Raw genomic sequence first — 12,573 nt, 5'->3', positions numbered from 1 at the left:
GTCTGCAGAAGCTGTAAAAAAAATACAAAAGTACATCTGCAATTTCACCTGGTATGAATCTTTTAGTCTGAGGCTCTGCTTTCTGTCCACACAACCCGAATACCTTATTCAAGAATGTATCTCCCTGTGTTTCTAATTAAAATGTATGTGTATGCACGGTAATACATTATATGGTCCAGCATGTTTATGCATGCAGGTAGAGATTGCTTTTCATTGTATTATTTGTTTGTTTTTTTAAGCAAAGGTAAAACAAAGCAGAGCCTATTCTGAAAAGATACAATTTATTCAACAAAATAAGACTGAGCAGTCACATTTGATTTATTACCGAGTGTGTCTGCTGACGATTTTGCTTCGTAGTCTAAAAAGACAAGAATATCTGGAGTAAATAATTATTGCTTTGCTTATCTGTCGCAGTCTCAACAGTAGCCTCTGGTAATAGCCGTAGAATTAATATCCAAACTACTAAAATTGAAGCTTTAGCTGCTTCTGTTCACATCCTTCCGTTTTGGAAAAAAAAAAAATAATGCCACAGAGAGTTTTCTCTTCTGTCCTGAATCAACAAAAAGAACCAAAAATAAGGTTTGATACTGTATGGTAAGATGCAAACCATCTTCAACTGGCAGCGAAGCCCTAGTTGGTGATTATGTTATTTCTGTACAGCAATTAAAGTCTAGCCTTTCACAGAAAAGTTAACTGGATGGATATTTTTAGAATGTTTAAAATAAAGATTAGAGAGGGAATGGTTATTGGAGGAGGAGGAGAGAAGTTATACTTTTTCAAGTGAAACAGACGACTGAGGGCAAAGCTGCAGTGACATTGTTTCAGGAACTTCCAAACAGAAGCCTGCAGACGTTCAGTATTTCATCATGGGATGGGAGATATCTTTATCGACATTGAACTATGATATCCTCCAAAAAAGTGTCCCTTTTTACTCAGAACTACAGAGGTGTGTTATTAAAATGATACTGCATCACTGTGCTCAGTGCATCTTCCCTCCACCATGTAGCCATCCCCATTTTTGAGGAAAACTGAATATTCCGCATCTGTTCAGAACGGACTCTCAGTGACTCATACCATTTATACAGCACTTTGAGGATAATAGATGTGAAATGGCAAACTACAAAGCACTCAGTTGGATAAAATGTAGCCTGCAGTTAGTGGTGATGGAGACATTAAATTACTTGATTAAATTCTCCCAAGAGTCCCAATTTGTACAAAGCAATACCGAGTTGAGTTCACTTATACGTTCACATATGAGGCACCATGAATGGAATGATGACAGGGCATAATATTCAAACATATGCTTACAGTAGGTGTGTGCAAGAGAGAGAGACAAAGAGACTCGCACATCCGTTTGTACAGTTCTGACATTTATCTGTGCAGTTTATCCAAAAGCAATCTGCCCTGCTGTTACCGAGTTCAGACAAATGGGCACTGCTGTCTTAAGTGTCCCTGCAATGATGTGCATACAGCGCATACAGCGCAACACAACGCCAAAGCACCGGGAATAACATGTCAACCAGCGATTTGAATGTCATTTTTTTATAAATAAAGTGACAGTGAACCCATAACCCAATCATGGCTGCAATTCAAGAGCGGTGTCTACGAACGGTTTCTCTCCTTGCAAATCAAAATAAGCCAATAAGCAGGTCTAAGACACAGCGGTCATTTCAAACAGAGACAGCTGTGAGAATGTCCACAAAAACATTGCGCGTCAATGAAGTAGAAATGTGTCAGTGTATCAGTTACTAAAAAGCTCGACTTAAGGGAAACTGATGTTGGGAAACACAATTTTTCAAAAATACTACCGCTATTCTAGTAATACAAAGCTAAATGCATATCGGTGAAGTATTCCTTTAATTTGCCTCAAGGATTCTGGAGAAATAATTGCATTAGTTCTCTGAAATTCGTAGTTTTACAAGATATGGAAACGGAACAAATGAAATGAGATGTGGGAGTGCCCTCTGTTAAAATGAATATCTCATTTAACATTAAAAGAAATCTTATAAAAAAAGCACATGGTCAGTGTAAGTGTACTACTATGAAAGAATAATGCTTGTGAAAGAGGTCACACAGAGTTTGTGCACCAAAAGCTTCATACTACTGGAGTTATTAGAGTCACTTTAAGCCCTTCATCTCATCTCTGCCCTTTCCTTCTTGTCTCTTCTTCCTCTCACTGCAGGCACTAATGGAGTTAAGACTAGACCTGAGGGAGTAGAGAAATGGAGGAGGGAAAGGAAATAAAGAGGAAGGAAAAATGAAGTGATAAAGAGTGATGAGAGAGTGGTGATCATTAGAACCAGTATTGGTACTTGTACTAGCACACGGATGTGCTTTAAATGCATAAGCATTAGTATTCTAATAAGTTTTATTTTGCCTTAACAGAGGTTTGTCTCATTAATGTTTGTTCCTCTTTTATAAAGACCTTCCCCTGGGTAAAAGGACAACAGTTCACACTTGAAGCAGGGGCTCATTAAAACAAGTGCAACACACATTATAACAGAAGAAGGCATAAATGGAAATTTGGCATAAGAAAGGGGGAGGAGTGATGCATGCAAGACGAGCAGAGTGAATTAATCGGGAAAGAAGAAGCAAAGCAAAAAATGAAAGAAGTGACAAGAAAGCAACTGCTAAAGGATACAGACATGTGTGTCACTTTCTTTTGTAATACATTCGTCAAAACAAGAGGAAACAGCCATTCGCCGTCCACACGCACACAAATCTATCAAGTGGCACACCTCACAGCAAGTGTCAGAGCAGAGAAGATACAAATCTATCTTGTAGCCCCACAGCAACTTTTCCATCTACAGCCCCACAGAGTGGATGGAACCGAAAGCAGAAGCTAAGAGGAAAGAAAACCACAGAAAGAGAAAATGAGAAGGTAAGAGGAGAAGGTGATGTGTCCCAGGTGTGTGCTCTATCCTCGGCAGTAGTTAAGAGCAAGGCACGGCAGCACCTCAGCCATCCGTCACCATGGAGATAACAAGCTGTCAGGGCCAAACAGGACCTCAGGCCAGAGAGGCCACTCACTCTGCGTAAACACCACAGGAGCCAATCAACAACAAAGAGGTGCAGGTAATGCAAAGGGAAGAGTGGTTATGTATCAAGCATTTCAGGAGGAGGAAAAATCTACTAAATATTTAACATTTAAAAGACACGGAGAGGGACGACAAGAGAGGTGCAAGACATTTGAGCTGCTGGCCAACAGTAAATTTAGAGAAAGACTTTAGGAAGCAAACGAGAGGAAAGGGAAATGAAATATAGTTAAGCGTGTGCAATTGTGATGTTATTTGAATGGGTAGAAAAAAAGAAGAAAAGAAAAACAATGCCGAGAGCCATACATCAATCACTCCTCTGCTTCTAAACAACTCATTCACACGTACCAGCACATTTCCTGTCTGCGATGCATCGCACTGCAGCTAATTACCCTTGCATTTTCACATCAAACATTCAGTCTAAAATATCACTATTTAATGTGCTTACTTTGCAATCATAACTTGAGTTTAAGAGTTAGGAGAAGTGGTGCAGAAAAGGTGCAAGAGTAAAAGCGTGTTCACCGGACCTCAAAACAAAGGCAATCATTTTAAATATCTGAGATTAAGTTGTATTATTGTACCAATTTTAGATCTCAGACAATGTTGAAATGTTTGTACCAAAGAAGATACTCCAACTTCAGATAAGTCAGTTACCGTCTACTGAAGTGATTTAAGGCAGAAGTCAAATTAATTCAGTAAAGGACAGCTTTGCCGATCTGTGTGGGTGGGTGCGTGTGTGTGTTCTTATATTTGATACCTCTATAGGAGCTTTTCTGGTCCTAAACATTGACCTTGTCAGGACCAGTAGTTCTCATGGAAAGCAAAACCTGGTCCTAATGAGGAAGATATTTATTTCTGAAGAACTGGTTAGATTTAGAGCTAAGATTTGAATCGTGGTTAGATTAAGGTTGGGTTTAAACAGATTGGGCTTTGGTTGGGCTGTGCAAATGAACGGAAGTCAATGCAGTGTCTTACTAGCTGTGCAAGCCTGTGCGTGTGTGTGTGTATGTGTCACTCACTGACGGCCTTTCACAGCTACTGAGTGGTGGACAGAATTATTGATTTAAAAAGAGATGGTGAAACTACCACTTATTTCCCTCTACACACAAACATATTGACAAAATTCACTTCAGACACACTGCGCCGAGCACAAGCGAAACCCTGATGTGAAATGAGGCCATCACTGCAGTGTATTTCATGTCTGACGCAAATGTCAATCATGTGTAGTATAATGTATATGGCAGTCAAGTCCCAGGACACCACCAGCTTTGTTGTTTTTATGCCTGGCAAATTATGTGATCATTGGCACTGGGATTAGAATGATGTGACTGAAAGTTGGTCTCATATATTAGCAAACTGTCAATGTTTAACTCATACAACTTGTGTATGTAATGCTCAAGCTTGTGTTGAATAAACCTTAGTGTTCCAATCCAAGTTTAAGAGAGCCAGGGTCATGCTATTGGTCATTAAATAATTGAAGCAACCTTTTATTCCCCTCTGAAAATGTTATTTTCAAACCGCATTCATGTTTCTTGCATTTTCTGCATTGTTCCATTGAGGTTATTGAGAAATAATTATACTGTATGGTCATTGCGGCACTATTAAAACAACAAATCTAACGATTGCATCAGACCTGCGCACTACGGTCGGCATTCAGATACATGAATGAGTCAAAATCGTTGTTGCGATGTACAAACACACTTCCGCAGTGGTGCAAACATACACAACAAACAACCTTCTAGTCTGAAAAATTATAGACACAAAGCCTGTGAACATTGCCATCCCACACACACAGATGCTCTCACTTTAGCAAGCTTCCAACTAACTTCTTACTAACAAACTAACAGGCACAGCAGGCAAAGGTAACACCTCACTAACCACCTCAGTGTCAAGAATAACAATCTTCCCTAAAACCACTACACACACGCACACACGCATGCACACACACTCAGTCTTTATTCCTATCTGACACTCACTTTATACGTTATCTCACATTAGAGCGATGTCCTACACGTTTAGTCACCATGGGCGTCCAGCGACACATTTCAACAGTACTGAAATATAAGCTGAGGCGATATGAAATATGATTTGGACTGTGAGAAGACTTGTATATTGTATTATATACTGTGAGACCTGTATATTCAGCGGCATGTTTGTACCCCGTGGCATGGGCCCACCTGAGAGTAGCAGAGCTCAACCCTTAGCGAGCCAAGTGAAATCCTTGAGAATCCTATTTTCGCCTCAAAACATCCCTCAAGACAGTGTCTGAAAGGCAAACAGAAAGTCTGGCTGTGCATTTTTGTAGGCCTACACCATTAAATGTTTTCCCCTTGATTTTCTGCTCAGCCAAAATCATTCATTTCACTTCAACTTAAGTTCAGAAAGACAAATGACATCAACTAAAATATAATGAAATAATTAAAAATCTTCAAGACAGTTTATATTATATAAACATATATATGTACGTAAACATACATATATATATATATAAATTATATGAAAATGCATTAAAAAGTTAATTCATTTTAAAAGTGTGCCAAGCAGAACACAAGTTTAATATCAAGTTGTTTCGCAGTGCTTTCCGCAGGATAAACACAATGTATCAGCTCCACAATGTGAGAGTAAATACTGTGATGGTGAAGCCATATTGCACAGAGATGCACACAGACGTACACACATCAGCAGTCTGCCTCTATTGTGAAAGGATCATCCTTAGCTCCACTGCCGATGTAGTCAGCAAATGGATAACTGCTTGTGTGCACAAGCAGAAACCACGCTCACACACACACACACACACACACACACACACAAACACAGGGAGTGTCACTAATTACAGAGGTCACTCCATGTCAGAGTGGGAGTGGTTCCTGGTTCCCTCACACCTGCAGTTTGACAATGGGAGGAGGAGGAGCCAACAGGTGGAGAAGAGTCAGAGCCGCCAGGCTCCGCCCACTGCCACGTCACATGTTGTTGAGATCAGAGCTCAAACCTGTTAGAATTCTGAGGAAGAGAAACTCAGACAGTCGTGGTGACAGAGCGGTGAAATGGCAGGAGTTCAGCTGCACAGAGAAAACATCTCTTGTTCCATCTGTTTGGAACTTCTGAAGGATCCGGTGACTCTTACCTGTGGACACAGCTTCTGTATGAACTGTATGAAAGACCACTGGGACTCAGAGGAGCAGAGGAAGAGCTACAGCTGCCCTCAGTGTAGAAAGATCTTCACACCGAGGCCTGAACTGTTAAAAAATGTCATGTTAGCAGATTTAGTGGAGGAGCTGAAGAAGACTGGACTCCAGGCTGCTCCTGCTCATCACTGCTATGCTGGAACTGAAGATGTGGTCTGTGATTTCTGCACTGGCAGGAAACGTAAAGCTCTCAAGTCGTGTTTGTTTTGTTTGATCTCTTACTGTGAGGAACATCTCCAGCCTCATCATCAATTACCTGCATTTAAGAAACACAAGCTGGTGGAGCCGTCCAAGAACCTCCAAGAGAACATCTGCCCTCGTCACGATGAGGTGATGAAGATGTTCTGCCGCACTGATCAGCAGTGCATCTGTTATCTCTGCTCAGTGGACGAACATAAAGACCACGACACGGTCACAGCTGCAGCAGAGAGGACGCACAAGCAGAGAGAGCTGGATCTGAGTCGAGAAGAAGTCCAGCAGAGACTCCAGGACAGAGACAGAGACGTGAAGGTGCTTCAACAGGAGAGGAAGACTCTCACTCTCTCTGCTGATAAAGCAGTGAAGGACACAGACGAGAGCTTCACTGAGATGATGCGTCTCCTGCAGAGGAGAAGCTCTGAAGTGAAGCAGCAGATCAGATCCAAGCTGGAAACTGAGGTGAGTCGAGTCAGAGACGTCGAGGAGAAGCTTCAGCAGGAGATCACTGACTTGAAGAAGAGAGAAGCTGAACTGAAGCAGCTCTCACTCACACACGACCACAACCAGTTTCTCCTCAACTACTGCTCACTGTCAGCACTCAGTCCATCGGCACACTCGTCCACCATCAACGTCCGTCCTCTGAGACACTTTGAGGATGTGACTGCGGCTGTGGCAAAGGTCAGAAGTCAACTGCAGGACATCCTGACCGAGACGTGGACAAACATCTCACTGGCTGTGGCTGAAGTAGATGTTTTACTGACAGAACCAATGACCAGAGCTAAATCCTTCAGATATTCAAAGGAAATCAAACTGGATCTAAACACAGTAAACACACATCTGTTATTATCTGAGGGAAACAGAAAAGTGACATTTATGAAGAAAGCTCAGTCTTATCCTCGTCACACAGACAGATTCACTGGTTATCCACAGGTCCTGAGTAAAGAGAGTCTGACTGGACGTTATTACTGGGAGGTGGAGTGGACAGGAAGAGGAGTTTGTGTGGCAGTGACGTACAAGAACATCAGCAGATCAGGGAGATCACATGAATGTGGACTTGGATTAAATGACAAATCTTGGGCTTTAGTTTGTGACCAAAACAGTTGTCAGTTTGTTCACAACAGTATCTGGACTGACGTCTCAGATGTTAAAGTCTCCAGAGTGGGAGTTTACCTGGACCACAGAGCAGGTCTTCTGTCCTTCTACAGAGTCTCTGACACCATGACTCTGCTTCACACAGTCCAGACCACGTTCACTCAGACTCTCTATGCTGGAGTCTGGCTTTGTTATTCTTCACCTGGAGACACAGCAGAGTTCTGTAAACTCAAATAGTCTGGAGTTCTTTCAGGAGCAGTGAGTTAAACTCTGAGTTTAACTCTTTAAATTCTCTGCAACAACAATAACATCAACTTTTGACTTTTGAATCTAAACTGTGAGCAACTTCATTGACAGTTTCTTTCATTTGACAACGATTAAAAAATAAAGAGTAAAAACGTGATGAGGCAGAGAAGAGATTCCATGCCACCATGCATCGTATGTGCTCGTAACCTCTCCATGGTCGGCCACTCTCCACTGCACAGGAAGTGCACGAGTCTAAGAGGATGACGAAGATTTAAAGCTGATTTATGACGATTTATTTTTTATATCACAGCTTCATTTATGTGAAATAAAATGTGTGTGATAATCATTGTAACTAATGCATGGTTAAGTGTGTTTGATTCATGGTTAAGTGTATTTGATTCATGGTTAAGTGTATTTGATTCATGGTTAATTCTATTTGATTCATGGTTAAGTGTAACTGATTCATGGTTAAGTGTAACTGATTCATAATGATTCATGGTTAAGTAACTGATTCATGGTTAGTGTATTTGATTCATGTTAAGTGTAACTGATTCATGGTTAAGTGTATTTCATTCATGGTTAAGTGTAATTGATTCATGGTTAAGTGTAACTGATTCATGGTTAAGTGTATTTGATTCATGGTTAAGTGTATTTGATTCATGTTAATTGTATTTGATTCATGATTAAGTGTATTTGATTCATGTTAAGTGTAACTGATTCATGGTTAAGTGTAACTGATTCATGGTTAAGTGTAACTGATTCATGGTTAAGTGTAACTGATTCATGGTTAAGTGTATTTGATTCATAGTTATTCATGGTCATTGACTGGTTTATTGATTGTAGAAATCAATAAAAGTTGGGATTGTAAACTCCATCCATAGTCATCTCTTCTGATTATCTAATCTCCACAACACACACACACACGCGCGCGCACACATGCACGCACGCACGCACGCACACACGTGTAAAACGGTGTTAAACGCAAATACATGGAGACTCGCTCTCAGTGAAAGAAAGAAAAACACTTAATTTAAAACACTTATAAAATAATTTAACTCATAAAATCTATGCCAGTTTAAGTCTACGATATCTTTAAGAAGTCTTTATCTCACTGTTAGACAGACTTTTCCAACAGGAAACAGAGGTTTGTAAACCACACCAAACCCCATAGAGAAAATGAGTGATTTTAACATCACAGCACATTGGTTGCTCCTGCTTTCATTCCATCCTTCAGTTGAGCAAATTGATTAGATAAAAAATATTGGGCACACTGTCCCAAGTTTTAAAAAGTGATTTGATGGCAGCTAACAATTAAAAAGGCATGGTAGCACTGCACCGGAAACAATGCATTGCTGGCAAAAAATTAAGCAGACGGAAGAAATTATCACGCTCACCTGGGCCTTACGTTCCCACTAATGTCTATTCGAGCCAAAGCCAATAAAAAGCACAGTGCATTACAGAGTCATTTGACCCAAGAGTGAATGTTGATTAAACGTATTCTCACTAATGAAAAACCTGTTTAAGCCTGGTATTAAACAGTTCTTGACCAGTGGGGATAGGGTATCTGTTAGTTAAGTAGTCAGTCAGGCAGTTGAAGTTAGTTAGGTAGTGATGGAGTGAGGGGTATTAAAGAAGTTCAGGGTATTAAAAACCATTGATGGAAGTGCTTTCACACCTTAGCTAATATGTGAAGACAAGTGAACAATTGAAGTTAGATAATAATGACAATCGGGGGTAACAGTTAGATCTGAGGCCCAGTAAATGAAAGGATATGGACTGGAGACCATACGAATGCACAAGTTGCGAGGGCAGGTGGTCTGTTTAAGGCAGAAAAACACCACAGGCGCCAGCTCTGGGTAGGGCACCACGAATGTGCTCAGATCACTGTCGATACTGACGTCATCATCTGGACCCACTTCCTCGATTATGTCATCAGGCTGTGCCGAGATGTACTTCTCAGTCTGCCCTGGCACTGCTGAGGAGATGCTCCCCAGCGGCACAGGACACTCCTCGCTCGTCATGGCAACCAAGCCGAGATCTGAAACACAGTGGAGGTCAATATTAGAGGATTGAAAACACTGGCACTACAAACTTATGACACCCGCTTAGAGTTACAACATGCGGTATCAGCACATGTAGTGAATAAATATTAATCCAAAATCCCCACCGTGTCATTACATCACCTCACAACTCACACATAATATTTAATGCTCGTCATTTTCTGGCCTCAAGGGCTCATTATTCTCTTTGCGCCACACGATGCCCTTATCATAAACTCTCTTGCGTGCATAACAGAAGGCTTTGCTCAATGATATCAACCATCAATCAAACAGACACACACACACACGCACAGAAAGACACGACAGATACGAGACTAAATCAATGTCAACAGTCATTGCACATTCATTGACAATTCATTTAGTTCCATCACAGTGTTGAGGGTAAGGAAATGGTTTTCCATTTCCTTTCACTTAGCTCATGAATGGATTAACTTTTATCTACCAACCCAGAACAAATCGAAATTCTGAACTGTATCTGGAGAGTTATTATCAAGTTCGTGTTGGTTCCCAAAAAATACCACACACAAGCTTTAGAACTGCTTTATTTCAATTGTTAAAAGAAAAAGAAGATTGACAACAGAAGCCTTTGCACTTACTAAAGTGGTAAATTATCCACTGCTTATTAAGGATTCAGATCATCAGATCGTTTTAGATTTCCAGACCCACTGGAAAACCGTTTTTGCCGTCTCTGGTCTGTCTGACGGTTAAATTCTTTGACAACATAAACACTACTATGTAGATGTTTGAAAACGTATCAATTCTGCTCAAGATTTGCCCACCATCCCGATACCTGGTGATTTGAGCCTTAAAGGCAGACACTGATGATGTACTGCTATCTTATTTTTTGTTTGAAATGCATGTTGGTGTAGGTGGACAGACAGAACACTGAGTCAATGTTTTTTTTATCCTTTGTTAAGTTTGAATTCTAGTGTGATGTTGAGGGATAGCTCAACTTTATCAGTCCAAACAAATGATTCTCCACTCCGGTGGTGCATTGTTGTTGTTTGCCTACTAGTGATGTGTCGTCCGTCTGTCTTCTGATCGGTCCACAAGGCTTAACAGTTAGGGTAATATCACCAGCTGTGGCTTTGGCATGCTTTTGACTCATCTAAAGTGACTTTATCTAAAAGGAACAGTGTGTTTCCTATGGTAATACTACAGTGATATGATCAGAAATATGGCGTGTCCCAGGACTTGTCCCTTGGCCCTATTCTCTCCTTATATTTTAAGATGACAAAAAACTAAGTTCTGAGAGTCTTCTCAGTAAAGCAAGGCAATTGTAAATTAAATTAAATTGCCCTTTAAAGACAAACATGGCTTAGGTGTATACTAAGGCCATAATAATAATAGTAATAATAATAATAATAATAATAACAACCAAAAATTATAAAAAAATAAGATTGTGGTATTATTGTATGTCTCTAACCCTCTGCCTGTTTCCCCAAGTGTTCAGGCTATGTGCCTTTCTCTGTCAGAAAGGAACACAATCTGTTCTCACCAATACTCTGCTTCCCATTCTCTTTTCACTCCAGCTTTCTCTGCAGGATCATTAACCACTCTGGAACTGCTCTCCTATTGAGTTGTTTTTTTGTTTGTATCCCTGTTTATTCAAGAGCAGAGTCTCTTTCCTTCTGTGAGAGCACTACTCTTCATTTCATTTCCATGCCCTGCTCATATGCAAATTTGCTCCGCTCCTCACACGGTGGTGTCTTCTGCCGCTTCTTCTGCTCTCAGTCTCTGATCTTTATGAAATGGAAATTCCCAAATTCCAGAGGTGGTTTTGACCATGAATCATCGCCGTCTCATTGAGACTGTGTTTGCTTTACTTCTTATCCCATCTCTTACAAGCTGTTATGGTTTGTTGAGGTTACGCACGCCACTCGTCAGCATATTGTTACAAAGTCAAGTGCCTCGACTGATCATTATAATATAATGTTACCATTATTTTCCTATGATTTCTTTATTAACATTGTATTTGTTGCATGTAAATACATTTGTGATAATATGCTCCTACTGAAATGGCAGGCATTAACTGGTAATGGAATCTTAACCGAACCACAAGTACAATTTTAAACTTAATGAGTTCTGAAAAAATTAAGTTCTGTCTCATTAGGACCAGGTCCCCATGAGAACTACTGGTCCTGACATGGCCAGTGTTTGAGAGAACACACAGAATGACACCTCTATGCCAAAAAAATGAATAAAATCATCTATTAATGTATACGTGCATCCATGTGTTATCTCAGTACACACATATTGAAAATGTCTTTTAAACAACACATTTTTTTGTGTTGACTGTTCCATAACTGGCCTTTTAAAATTGCTTTACCATGGCAACGGCAGCTTCCTGTGGAGGAGGTAAGTTTATTCTTACTATGCTGTGTTTTATTTCCCATGACAAAGCGTCTTAGAGAGCCCCTGCAGCTATTACAGGCGACTACAATTAAGCAGGAGACAGCTTAGCAGAAATGACTAGGAGTGTGCTCTGTGCGTTCGGTGTAAAACTATTGTGTGTCTGTATGTGTGTGTGTGTGTGTGCGTGGTAAAGACAGTCAAAATTGCATTTCTATTTACTTACTTTTTTCGAATAAAAGCCATGTTATTCTAACTGTGATAATTTGATATTGCTCCTGTGTTACTCATTCATTCATTCATGGTCTTTTTATTTGTATTGATGAACGTGTGTGACACAGACAACATGAGAGAGAGAGGGAGAGACTGTGCAAAAGGCCCGCACTGTTCTGTTAACACAAACAT

The 12,573-nt window shown here is 40.4% G+C and overlaps 2 protein-coding genes across 5 annotated transcripts in view; one reads left to right on the top strand and one right to left on the bottom strand.

Annotated features, from left to right (window-relative positions):
- cacna1ia (calcium voltage-gated channel subunit alpha1 Ia) overlaps positions 1–12,573 on the bottom strand; it is a 130,250-nt gene that overhangs the window by 84,505 nt on the left and 33,172 nt on the right. For all 4 annotated transcript variants that reach the window (XM_044050397.1, XM_044050396.1, XM_044050398.1 and 1 more), the window contains exon 2: positions 9,530–9,794. In XM_044050397.1, the coding sequence (XP_043906332.1) occupies positions 9,530–9,777 (248 nt within the window). In that variant the 5' untranslated portion in view covers positions 9,778–9,794. The remainder of the gene's footprint in view (positions 1–9,529; positions 9,795–12,573) is intronic.
- Positions 6,056–8,175, top strand: LOC122784948 (tripartite motif-containing protein 16-like). Its single transcript, XM_044050400.1, has one exon. It carries the CDS (start codon positions 6,080–6,082, stop codon positions 7,745–7,747), a length of 1,668 nt encoding a protein of 555 aa, XP_043906335.1. The 5' UTR covers positions 6,056–6,079; the 3' UTR covers positions 7,748–8,175.

Source organism: Solea senegalensis, linkage group LG19 (assembly GCF_019176455.1).
Source record: "Solea senegalensis isolate Sse05_10M linkage group LG19, IFAPA_SoseM_1, whole genome shotgun sequence".
Lineage (NCBI taxonomy): Eukaryota > Metazoa > Chordata > Actinopteri > Pleuronectiformes > Soleidae > Solea > Solea senegalensis.
Note: the sequence above shows the minus strand (reverse complement) of the source record. Positions and strands in the feature narration are given on the sequence as shown.

Coding starts and splice junctions, on each gene's coding strand:
- LOC122784948 (XM_044050400.1), top strand. CDS start 6,080: ATGGCAGGAGTTCAGCTGCACAGAGAAAACATCTCTTGTTCCATCTGT.